The 14,072-nt window shown below is 36.6% G+C and overlaps 1 protein-coding gene across 3 annotated transcripts in view; it reads right to left on the bottom strand.

The window, feature by feature from the left end:
• syt7b (synaptotagmin VIIb) overlaps positions 1–14,072 on the bottom strand; it is a 127,871-nt gene that overhangs the window by 53,854 nt on the left and 59,945 nt on the right. For all 3 annotated transcript variants that reach the window (XM_079590575.1, XM_079590577.1, XM_079590576.1), the window contains exons 3-4: positions 9,586–9,677; positions 1,496–1,630 (exon numbers count right to left, since the gene is read on the bottom strand). In XM_079590575.1, coding sequence (XP_079446701.1) covers positions 1,496–1,630; positions 9,586–9,677 — 227 coding nt within the window. The remainder of the gene's footprint in view (positions 1–1,495; positions 1,631–9,585; positions 9,678–14,072) is intronic.

Below are 14,072 nucleotides of genomic sequence, written 5' to 3'. Positions count from 1 at the left end.
GGAAAAGAGGGGCCAGGGACAAAAAAAATTTGACTTACTGATCATATACTGTATTGAACACACACTGATGCTATGAGTGTGTATTGTGGGAGGGGATGTAGACTGTAATTATCACCATGTGGTTGAGAAGTGGGCAGGGACCTGCAGTCTGTATCTGTCTCCTATCAATTAGATTCTGATTTATCCTGGGAATGAATCCAGAAAGACTACTTTCCCTCGAAGATAATGACTTCAATTAAGCAATTAATTTACAAGGAAACGGCAGACTGAAGCGAACCCCACAACCCTCTGAGGAACTCAACCCACGTTTCGCTGAGAGTGATGGGTTGACCTAAAGATTGGACATTTCATCTCGTTTCAGTCTGGATTGTGCTGTACGCTGAATGATAAAGAGCCATAGAAAATGACAAGGACTGCCCTAGACATAGCTCTTACAGATGGGGTCATCAGTGGGAAATATGGCTTGCCTTTTGGTGTGCTTTGTGGGTCATGCAAATTGACCTTAAAGTAGTAAGATGTTTAAAACAAGTCATCAACTTTTTCTGTCTTTAAAAAAAAAGCCTTTTATAGTACCATTAGGACATTCGCTATTAATTACATTTTCCATACAAATGTTCATTACTGTTATACAAAACTGTTATGTTATTATTTCTATAGTATATACATTTATATATACAATATAATATTATAAATATTATCATTGTATATATATATATCCTTATTTATATACAAAATAATTTATTGATTACACACACACACACACACACACACACACACACACACACACACACACACACACACACACACACACACACACACACACACACACACACACACACACACACACACACACACACACACACACACACACACACACACACACACACACACACACACACACACACACACACACACACACACACACACACACATTTATTAAATTTTTCCATTACAGTAATGAAAAATTAAGGATTTAAATTAGCTTAATTGTCAAGAAAATAATGCCAAAAAAGCCAAATCAACATATTACTTGTTGCATTGATTTTATAAAGATAAAAATACAAAAATCCAGCACATTACTATTGTGGCTTGCAAAACACAATCAAAAATGATTAGCTGGTTTTTAGATGATAGATCCATACACACATGTGTATGTATAGGCTATATTTAACATTTTAATATTGCATGTTATATTAATAATAAAATGTACAAATCAATATTAGTATTGTTGTATTATAGTAACAATAATTTTAAAAGTATCATAAAAATAATGAAAAACGCTTGAATAGTCATACATTTTTTTTTTTTGATTTTTGGGGTGAAATATGACCACGGACATTGTTTCGTGACATTTGATAGGTTTCATGAGTCCCTGTAAGCTATAAAGGATCGCTAAAATGGAAGACCAGAATAGAGAGGACTGAATGGACTTCCCCTTTCAGTACAGCCCTGCACAGAGAGAAGGGGTCCCTTACCAGCCGTTACCAAGACTCACTTGGGCGTGAGGCGAGGGTCTCCATAAGGGGTGTAGGGGGACATGTTGAGGATGAACTCCTTGGGTGGATAGGAGCTCCAGCGCTGCTGCACAGAACTGCTGTCGTTGTTATTCCAAAAGTCCCTGTCTAGATCACTGCAGCCAAAGAGAAAGACAGGAGAAAGAGCCACAATGAGTCAAACTGAGGGGAACAACAGAGTTCAGATAGACAGACAGCCCATGGAGAGAGAGAAAACACTGGTGTAAAACTACAGTAACTGGCAGAGTGGAACAATCCAGTCACAGAGAGACTTTTTAGGAAAGGTTTCTCTTGTCTAACATCGTTCCAGAGCTCCCGTGTTTTTAAGTGGCATAAAGTCTTGAAAAAGTAAAAGAATTCTGAACTGAAGAGAAGATGTAAAAATAGCTCTGAGGGTGAGATTAAAGGGGTTTTGAGATGGATATCATGCACAAAGTCAAATATTTATTCTGTGCTGTCATTACATTCGCTCTGACTCACAGAGGATAGAGTCTTTATACTGTAGCTACACATTTCTAAGCTCCATAAGAACAACAGAAGACAGACAGAAAAAGTCACATCAGAGGTAAGGCACTAATTAGCGGTGGTCATTTATCATATATAATGTAGTAATGGTATATATCAGAACAGTATGTTGTTGTTTTATGCAAGTTAAACAAAACTTATTCCAGTAAATACTTTACAAATGGAAGGTACTTCGTCTCATTTCAGAGTTTTACTTGGATGGCTGCAAACCACAAGATAAGATAATTCAAAACAAATGAAATATATCATGCATAAAAAAAAAACTCACTTAAAGCATACTTTTCCAAACTCCAGGTCCAGGATGTCCACATTAGGAAGTTAAGAAATGAAGTATATTTGCAAACGGACTAGCCTGTGACTTGAACACTGCCAGTCGGTGAGCTGTGACGTTTAGTGGTTTCATCTGTTCTGACAATGTCGGATCGGTCTCTATTAAAACTCTAAGCCTTATAAATGAATCTACCATTTAATATTTAATTTGGGTTGATGCAGGCATTTAATATGATAATAGAACTCTGAACATGTTGGAGGTGGTCCAGGTTCTAATTCATTTACAACAGGCACGAATGCACGCACGCACAGACTGATCTTTATACTGTAGCATTATATTCTAGCCCCTAATCCCACCCCTGAACACAACTCTCACAGAAATCTCTGCATTTCTACATTTAAAAACAACAACATTTAGTATGATTTATAAGCAGATTTTACATTTTGGCCACACTAGTGTTTACCATGGCCACACACACACAATGTGTTTTCATGTTTTATGGGGACTTTCTATAGACATAGTTGTTTTTATACTGTACAAACTGTATATTCTTACACTAAACCTATCCATCACAGGACACTTTCTGCATTTTATCATTTAAAAAAAATCACTATAAGCTGTTTTCCTCACAGGGACCAAAAATGTCCCCACAAGGACAAGGATTTTGGATTTTGCAATCTTTGTGGGGATATTTACATTAAGACACATGCAAATGTAACGGAGGCCAGCTAGTAGTTGCTGTACGAGTAAACCTCACTCCTCTGATCTCAATAGGCGCTCTAGCGACAGATGCTAGAGGCTGCAGTCTTTAGCCTCCTTGTTAGAGCGCCTGACTCTCATGCCGGAGACCCGGGTTCGAGACCCGCACGGAGCGGGGTGAGTAGGACCCGGGTGAAGGGGTTACATTGGTGCCGTGACCCGGATGGGAGTGAGGTTTAGGGGGGTGAGTGTAATGGAGGCCAGCTAGTAGTTGCTGTGCGAGTAAACCTCACTCCTCTGATCTCAATAGGCGCTCTAGCACTAGAGGCTGCAGTCTTTAGCCTCCTTGTTAGAGCGCCTGACTCTCATGCCGGACCCGGGTGTAGGGGTTACACAAACATATAAGAAACACATGTCAAGCACTAAATTATTTAGTCATTTTCACATAATATATTATTTAAATCTCATTTTTTCAGATCTTTTAATGCTGCAAATTAGCAAATCTATTGGCTCATTTCTGGTGCTGCAAGCTGCTCTAAGGCCGTGTGTCCACCAAAGCGTTTTTAGCCAGTTGAAAACGCTAGGCTCTCTGCTGGAAACGCCTAGCTGCGGGCGCTTGAGAGCGTTTTGGCAGCGCAGTTTTTTTTCAGTTGAGACGCATCGTTGCTATGATACAGAATATCCGTTGGTCCGTGTGGTATTAGTCCCACCCCTCCTCCACAGTGATTGGACGGTTGGCTAAAAAGTGACAGTGATGAGCGCTGCGTTTTACCCAAAGTTGAACATTCTTCAACTCTCGGCGACCTGTAAAAAACGCCGAGCGCTCAGCGCTTGAGCGTTAAATACTCGCTCAGCGCCTCGTTACGCTCATGGCGTTCTAAAAACGCGGCGTTCCCATTGACAACAATAGAAAAATAAAGCCAGCCGCGTGAAAAAACGCTTTGGTGGACACACGACCTAATGGTTCTACTTGGAGAAATAAACAATAAAATATTGTAATATAAACGAAAATAAATTAAAATGGTGTTTTAGTGCCACTTTAAAAAATAATTTTGAGAACGTTTTATATATAATGCAAATAATGCAAAATGCCTGAATGGCATTACATGTAATTACAAGTTATTATTACATTAAATTATTAAATTATTATAATTTAATACATTTTTAACAATTACATTTAATTATGAAAAACATTACATTGTTTTTCATACTTTACATTATGATAATATGTGACCCTGGACCACAAAACCAGTCACATGGGTAAATTATTTTGGAATTGAGATTTATACATCATAAATAAATAAGCTTTTCATTGATGTTTGGTTTGTTAGGATAGGACAATATTTGGCTGATATACAACTATATCTGGAATCTGAGGGTGCAAAAACAATCAAAACATTGAGAAAATCGCCTTTAAAGTTGTCCAGTTATGTTTGCGAATGTGCTGCATTTACTCACAAATGTTTTTTATATATATATTTACGGTAGGAAATTTACAAAATATCTTCATGGAACATGATCTTTACTTAATATCCTAATGATTTTTGGCATAAAAGAAAAATTAATAATTTTGACCCATACAAGTTTTTGGCTATTGCCACAAATATACCCGTGCGACTTGAGACTGTTTTTGTGATCCAGGGTCACATATAAGTTCTCAAAATCATAGTTTTTTGTTTTATTTTAACATTGCACTAAGACTTACATACACTATATTGTGTGATGCATGCAAACGTTCCACACTGTTTTTGTGGGTTCCAATCCTACTTTATGAAAACAAATGTAATGTCTCATTCGCAGTCTGAAGAACACAATGAAAGGTGCAGCGGATTGTCTCTCCGTGCCCTTGTGCGGTCACAGGTGATTAGCAGTCTGGCCTCTTGTACTGATATAAAAACAGTATCCATCTGCTGTGAGATGCAATGGTGTCTAATTAGAGCATTGCCTGATTAATATTCAGGCTGCAGTTGTTACCAGAGCGAGTGCTCCAAGTGGACCAGCTTCATACTGCTGACCTGATAAACATCATCAAGTGTGAGAAAGCCATCATTTCACACACACTTACTTTTTTTTAAAGTGCTTCGAGGTTATTCCTGTGGTTTGCTCAGTGTCACTGGCTGTGTTCAGAATGAAATAAGGTTTAGGCTTGGCCTGATACCAATATTTTGGCTTTGGTAGAAGTTAAGGTATTGATATCTCAAAATGAACAGATGGTATAGGTAGGTAGACCACTGAATAGGCAGGATGGATTTGCTTAGGTAATGGGAATATACTAAACCAATGGAGTGTCTGGACCAACCAGACACGCAATTATTCATTATATTTAACTACCCCCGAACAGCAACCAACACCCGGGCAGAACCAGGCCTCTGGTCACCATAGCATAAAATGTAAGAAATACTTAGATAAGAAATACTTACCGGTATGTGTCTTTCCTATATGGGAAAAAATATGGTATCAGACCCATAAAAAATGATTTCTTTCCATTAATTTATAGGCAAACCTTTTATGAATGAACATGCATATCTTCAGGACATTTGGTGTATGATTATTACTGTCTTTTTTAATGTATACCGTTTTATGCATGCTTTATGACAGAACCACTGGTTAATATAACCTCACCTACACCATGTTTGGTATCTATAAATTTCTATTTTAATTATCCGAATGATCCTTTATGTTGATAACTGCAACATATTAATTTTACAAGAATCTTTAAAGGTTTCTCCATCAACACCCGGTCCAGTAAAATATGCAAAACCCCATGCTCAAAGACAAAGGGTCGTAAGCTTTACCTCTGAAAGTTGAAATTACCATTGGCTCCCTGAGCCCCTGGAGGTGTGACCTCTGTGGAAGTTAAAGGGCACCCTCTCGATTTAGCTTTTTGCTCTTCCTTCTTCTTCTGGTTGCTGTTCGTGTGAAAAGACTGACAGCCGGACGGGCCTCAAGTTACTATTCTATTCTATTGTAACTTCATTGACAATGTCTGAATCAGACTAACATTGCAAGATCATCAGAATTCCTTCATTCAATGTGAAAAATATCGATTGCAACTTCAACACCATTGACTTACTGAACTATATTGGTTTGGTTTAAGATCTTTATTTGTCATTGTGCTGATTCAGTGCACAGGCTTAGTTATTTGGCTTAAGGTTAAAACATTACATTTCCTGTGATGTAACCCGAATGGAATATCATTTTTGGATCTTTTTTTAACTGTTAAATTTTTTGCCTTTTTTCTCTCTAATGAGGCTTGATCACTTTTTTTAAAGCAAGATTCAATACTGTCACAATCGAAGACCCATTTGCTACCTGTGTTGTGGCGATGGACTAAAAAACAAAAACAAAAAAAACCTGATGGTTCTGTTCAGATGGTTAAATTACTCTTTTTCCATAGCTTCATTCCCCTGTTTCTTTTTCCACTTCCAGTTTCATTCACTTTCCATTTTACCCATGAATGTTCAGATGTTTAGATAAGTTTGTGATTTAGTTAAATAAAACTGTTGGGTACATGTGAGTTTTGGTTCTGGTCACTGCTTGTATATCAATGTCCCTTTAATGATGCGAACACAGCTACATGCTGAGAAAAAGTTATTTTACTGTGGCCATGCACGAAAAATATCATTTCTGAGAGTTAATAGAGGATCAATCAGTTTAATTGATTAACAAACAGATTAATTGATTACAACTACAACAAGTTAATTCTATTAACTAATCGAAATATTTATAATTGTAACAAGTTGTAATAAATTATTCATATTTTAGTTTTGAGCTAATTTTCTACACCAATGACTAAACTAATAAATCATATTAGCTAATTATCGCCATAAACCGAAAGATATAAACCACTTTAAATCTGCAGTACTTGTATTGTACCAGCTTACTGCACAACCCTATACAAGTGGTAGCAAGCAATTCATACACATACATACATACTCTTAATGCGGTTTCATAAAATATGTGAAACAGTTTAAAATACACAATAATAATTGGCAGTATGCTACTTTGTTGTAAAATAATCTCACAACATTACATGATTAATTCAGAGATTTAAAAAATGTCATAAAACAGCTATTTTTTAACTTTATTGGGTGTTTTTTTGCGTAAAAAATAAATGAGAAATTTTTTTTTTTGCGTACAATTTAAAAAAAAAAATTTTTAAAGAGAAGAAAATAAAAAAAATCTGCTTCATTCGTTGGTTTGAAAATGTAAGGCAAGGCAAGTTTATTTATATAGCACATTTCATACTATGGCAATTCAAAGTGCTTTACATAGAAAGGAATACAAATAATCACAAAATAAAAGCAAGGAAAATTAAAACCGTTATTCAAAGTGCTTTGCATAGAAATTAATTAAAATAATCATACTATGGCAATTCAAAGTGCTTTGCGTAGAAAATAAACACAAAATAAAAGCAAGGGTAATTAAAACAGTTATAAAAGGAATTAAAAGAGATAAATTATACAGTTACAAAATGAATTAAAGTAACTAAAGTAGCAAAAAGATGATACATAGAATAAACTTCTCATCTGGCAAAACACCAGTGTATCTTACTTTCCATATTTACTCTCACACTGTGTCTGTGGTGTTTATTCGGGGGGCCTAAGAATCCCATTGGACGTCCCCGATGGACCCGATTTTTCCCTATAATCGGACAGGAGGAGCTCTAGGACTGACCTCGGGTTCACTGCCCCATCAGTCCACACCCCCCAAAAAACATTTGTTCGGAAGCTCTAGGAATGGAGTTGATCCAGTCCGCACCCCACAGAACCTCAAGTTTAATTGGCACATCAAACTCAATACTCCACCATAGACCCATTTCATTAGCATTGTTTCATCTCTCAATTTCCCCAATTAAGTGATTTATGTTTCTCTATTACCCAATTCTCAGTGCCATTTGAGTTCAGTTTAAAATCAAAAGGAAGAATACAGTGCAATCAGTCGGACATATGGAGACAGTTATCAAAATAATTAAAAGAGATAAACTGGCAAAACACTGGTGTATCATATTTTGTACAGCTGCTTGTTATACTGTGAGATTATCCCATGTGGATTGTACGGTGTCTGTGGTGATCTTTCGACACGCCTAAACAATCTATTTGACGTCTCCAATAGGCCCGATTTTTCTAGGTCAGGTTAAATTTAAGGTCAAGTCAAATTCATTGGCATATTGTGGTCGTATTGTGATTGCTGTGCACAGTATGTGAAATGTATGTATTCACATTGACATCACATGGCATATGGTAAATATGAAATTATTATGGCAGGATGGCATTAGCCAGAACAAGAGAACATATTCGGTTTTTGATGTTTGCAAACAGCAAGCCAGTGTTATCCAAAGTATTGACCACGACAAATACCACAGCTGGTGTGAGAATCGAATGTAACACTTCTGACACTAGAAATATAAATTAACACTCCTGAATAAATTACAAATGAGCATGGATTATGAAATATGTCAAAAAAAAATTAGAGTATGTATATCATTTACACAGTAAGCAATTTTTGGTATCTGCTATTCTTGACCAAAATAATATTACAGTAACCAAAGACTCATTATGTTCTGTAATGTAAAAAGTGTTGCCATGTCAACTTATCATACGCATTTTTAGGCTTGTTGTTTGGGGTTGGCTCATAAAGCGACCAAGTTTATGGAGTTATTAAAGAGGGCAGGTGCGAGTCACAATATGTTGGTCTTATTTTCAATATAAAGCATTTGGATTTGTCTTAGTTTATTATGGGCTTGTTCTTTTGTGCTGTTTTTTTTACTAGCAAGACCTGGCAACATGAATGAGTCATGGCTCATCCCTGATTTTCTAGCACTACACACATATAGAAGAGACATCCCTGATGCATATTTAAATTTCTGTCATGACAACTCTTTGAGTGTTTGGCATGGTAATGGATATGACAAAGTTGATACGTTTGGTCTTGGCGGAATAGACCTGTTACGCTGCAAATACGTCCCTTGCTACTGCCAAAACGTACATGACACGCTGCTGTGAGCAAGTTAGACATGCTGCTGCTGTACAATAAAGCATACAGTCCTTAAATTACCCGTAGCAGATGTGGAGCTGGGGAAGGTGGAGGGTTTCTGAAAGCACACTGCACTGCTACAGCAAATGCTGACCAGTATTTGAAGGTTGAGCAGCGAGCTCATTGGCTACTGATACAGCAGGAGCCAATCAGCTGTGCCCTATAGAGAATGATGTGATTGCAAGCAGATTAGTTAGAGTTAAGGACAGATTAGTTGAGTTAAGGACCTATCAGCCAGTGCCATCTATAGTTTAATGACAGAATGAATATGCCATTAACAACTAGTTCAATTCAGTACAAACAGGATATATTTTTTGTAAATGCAGTTGTCACGACCTGGATTTTTCTTTTTTCAATACCTTGGCATTGAATTACAGTTTTTTGTGTGTGTGTGTGCATTATGCAGTATTCCATTCTGAACACAGACCCTTTAGTTCTATTCTGAGTCCAGCACATACAACTCTGAGTAGCTTACGAAGTAATGTTTTCCACTCATTAAGACATTAACTGCAATAGTTAATCTCAGCAGGAGGCACCTACTTGATGGCTTTATTTTCTCCTCGGCCTCTCCCCGACACAGACACCGAGTCTGGGGTCCCCGCTGTCTCCACCCCCGGCTTATTCCTCATCCCCTTCAGAGAGAAAGAAAGAGACAGAAATGTAAGAGAAAAACAAAAAATGGATGGGAAATAAGAGTATTGCCTGATATCATTTTGGTCAGGTGGCATATTTCAGCAAATTCTGTGCAATTGCTGCAAGTTACACGGTTTAATTAACCAGTAAAGCAGGATAGATGCACTGATAGAGCTAATGCGCACCAACAACAGCCAAATAGAGGATTTTTACGCAGATATTAATGACAAGTCTGAGACCCTTGGGGTGTTTACACACTAGAGAAGCTGTTTTGATAGATTGGAAGGCATAAGATGCGCTTTCAAGATGTCGAAAGAGCCGGTCAGTCTGCAATCATTCAGGGATACAGTGAATTGGATCAGCCAAAGCACAAGCGAATGTCTACACGTCTGAGTTTGTTGCAAAAGTTGACATTTTCTTGAACATGAGTCATGTTACATGACTGATGCCTAGGAACGCTATCTAGGTAAAGTTGTTAAATACAGACTCAGAGACTTAAATACAAACAAGCAAAAGTGGCCAAAGAGAGTGTAAACACTAGAGTGGGAAATGAACAGACACTTGGGGCAAAAATGCCAATAAAATGTTAAAAAGAGCCACCCAAATTCAAGATAAGAGGGCAAAAACTGCACAAGTTTCCCAAAACACAGTGCTTTGTATATTCCATTAATTAACATTGAATATTAAAATTGTCATATTATTTTTGTCATAGTATTGCAGTAAATACTGTACATATGCCAACGTTGGGCATATACAGTGTAAAGATTTTGTTGATACAAAAACAGAGTTTGATTCTCCCCTGGAATCAATTCCACTTAACAAGTTCATTTCTGACCATGGTAAACACACAAAGACGCACATACTCGCTTTTAACAATATAGATTGCTCCAAAGCAGCTTTACAGTGATTATAGGAAATTACAGTAACAGAGATTGTTTTGGCTTTACAGCAGCTCTAGAATAAAGTTATTGTCCAGCTAAAGTTATGATTGAGTTTTGATTGATTGATTCACTTCCGTTGCAAAGATCATTAGTTATTAACTTAGGGGCCGCTAACACGACACATGTTCTAACAGAACACACTCAATGCGATCCGGCCCGCTCATCCGCACAAAACAGTGCCTGGTGGCTCGAGAGCGCAAACCATGAAATAGATTCCAAGGAGCAAGCCTTGAAATTGTTTGAAAAAAAAAAAAAGGTTATCTCTGCGCAAACCTCAAAAACGCAAACCTGCGAAAACGCACACGGCGTGCACATGTGCATCACGTCTTTAGTCTATAGGTATGCGCGTTTTAATATATATGTGTGCAGGCGTGTAGTCCTTCTTTACAAACCAACCAACCCTCAACAAACTACTTGTCTGGCCTAAAAAAGGTATAACAAAGAATCATGCATCGCTTCCGCGCAGCCATGTGAACCGGAATTATCCCGACAACGTTTTATCTGTACAGAGGTAAAGGGAAGGAAAGGAGGGCTTCACAGGGGAGAGACTATTGCAACCTTAGATGGAGTATACACAAGACTAGATAATGATATGAGATGTCATCGCTCTGCTGTAGAATTTCAACGGCATCAACATTGATTCCATATGATAATATTAGATCTAGAGTATGATTATGACAATGAGTAGGTCCTGACACGTGTTGTCTAACTCCAATAGAGTTCAGAATGTCTTTAAATGCCAATCCCAATGCATCTTTATTTGCAGCCAGTACTAACTCTGATAGAAAATCTGCAAATTCTTTGATAAAATCTGTATGGTGCCCTGGTGGCCTGTATACAGTAGCCAGCACAAATCTCAAACATGATTTATCATTTACACTAGATGGTGTTACATTAAGCACCAACACTTCAATAGAATTATATTTAAAACAAGACTTCTCAGTAATTCTGAAGATATTGCTATAAATTACAGCAACACCTCCTCCTTCGTTTCCATTTGTTCATCTGTATTATATCTGTTTATATTTGTTAAACATCAATTACATTTTTACCCTTAAATGGGTTTGGGAGTTTTTTGTATTTCCTAATTCGGGGAACAGACACAGTCCCATATGATGATATCAAGGTGAAATAGTCTATATGTGATGAGATTTATCTGACCTCAGTGACATGAGACAGCTAGCAGACGGTCGGCTTCCTGACCTGAGCCCCGATTCATGTTTGAGATCTAAGAATATGTGCCATATCCCTAAAGAGAAGAGCGGCACCATCCCAGTGGGGATGAATACCATCTCTTTTCAACAGGTCAGGTCTGCCCCAAAAACTTGTCAATTGTCTATGAATACTATATTATTTATATATTATTCTAAAACTGAAAAGCTTCATTTCAATGGGCAATGGGCATTCAAGCCAAAGGACTACAGTTTAGCTTGAGACACTCATATGCATCAATAATACACCATATGCAAACATTTTGCTATTGGCAGACAAGTGAGACAACTCTACTGATCGATTCAAGCAATTACATAAAGGCTAATTACATCATTTCCTGTCTGTCAAAGATGCACTCCTCCCCACCATCTCTTGATTGGCCAATCCATCTCAAAGTGATTCTGCAGGTGGAGTATTCATTACAAAGTCCTCTGAAAGCCATCAGCCGCCAGCAGTTGTGTAAGAGATGATAAATGATCCGAACGGGAGGAAGAAAGAGCAGCATCTTGGCCCGGGCACAGCAATAGCCTGCCAGTTTCAAGCATTTAAATTACGGCGGCTGCCAACATGCAATCGCTCCTCTGCCATGATCTGTCTACCGATGTAATGAATAGTAACAAAAGAAAGGAAGCGAAACAATTGTGTTCATACACAGGTACAAACATCTTGTGACACGCGATGGAAGCACACTCATTTACATCAGGAGACGTGAGTTAGAACTTGTGCCACGCCCCCACAGGATGTGGAATTAGTGTAGAATTAGAATTTGAACAGGATTTTAGTAAAAGAAATTCAGCAGTCACAGAGGAGAGGTTTTGCAACAAAACAAACAACTGCATCATTCATTATGCCTAACTTTGCCTATTTTTCCAGAGATGTAAAATACAGGTTTTCTTAACCGTTAAATAAGCACCACAGATACATGTTTACAGAGCTGTTATTATGTTAGCATCACTGGGATACTATTATATTTTTATGAACATTTTAAATTAGTTGGTTTTTATATTTTTATATTAAAGGTGTACTCATTTTGACGCATGTTTTTGTGATTTTTTTTTGGCATTCTTTTTTAAAATATGCATATATAGTTTTAATTCTTATTTCAGTTAGTTATTTTAGTACATCAAGTTAAACAAAATGAAAATTAGAAAGTAGAATAAGTTAAGAGCAGTAAAATAACTTTTTAATATATTTTATTTCAGTTAACATTTATTTAAAAAAACTAATATGTTTCATTTTTAAAATGTTTTAGTTTTAATTAACTATAATAACCTTGGTTTAAAGATGAATATTAATATTAATAAATAAATTAGAAATGTATTAGAAAAAAATATATAGGCTATATACATTAACAAATTGAAATATAAAGACTATATCTTGAATAAATTAGAGCACAATCTTACACCATAACCCATGAAATGTAAAACCCCATCAAATTGAACAAAGTAATCAAATATACAGTATATAAACTGTACATTTGGTGAGTATGATAACATGTTTATGGTTCATTTACAGAGAAAGATGAAATGTATTACTAAGAACTACACTTACAGAAGTTCTCTGACCTTTTTTTGACCTTATTAAATCTTTATTCTACATCCTTAAATAAATTAAAATTATGCAAAACTATATGTTAACATCCATAGTAACTCACCAGTTCTGCCTTTGAAAGACCTTTTGAAATGTTAAAAGTTCACGCAGTACTGGAAACTGATTTGTATGTAGTTCGGCTGATGTAAGGTCCATTTACATGGAGAACAATTAAAATTAATGTAGAATAACTGGTCTCATGCATATTATCCTGCTCATTAAAACCACGGGTCAACTTCACGTGCTAAACTGTTTTAAAGTTAAAAAATTGTGCTAAAAGTGACTGTAAAATGAATCTGTGAGGCTGTGCAGTTGACTTTTGCTTGTTAGATTGAACAATAAAACCCCAATGAGATCTTACAATTACTTAAACTTAAAAAACATAAAATCTTTGTTGCATAAATTGGGGTAATTTTAGAGATTATTACATATTCTCAGGTTTATGTATTTGTTAGAACAACTTCTCAATAAATAATATTCTGTTTCGGAATATCCCCCCCTGTGCTTACTAAAAAAAAAAAAAAATAGTAAGCACAAAGCGCTAATAAGTCATACTACTTGCATATCCTCACACACAGACACATTCGTTCAAGATGAGATCTCTGACAGGTTTTCAGTATGTGTGAGAGAGAAGCAAAGGGAAAGAAAAAA

The sequence above is a fragment of the Phoxinus phoxinus genome (genome assembly GCF_949152265.1).
Source record: "Phoxinus phoxinus genome assembly, chromosome: 2".
In the NCBI taxonomy this organism is placed as follows: domain Eukaryota; kingdom Metazoa; phylum Chordata; class Actinopteri; order Cypriniformes; family Leuciscidae; genus Phoxinus; species Phoxinus phoxinus.
The sequence above is the reverse complement of the archived record's forward strand: the minus strand, read 5'-3'. Positions and strand labels throughout refer to the sequence as shown.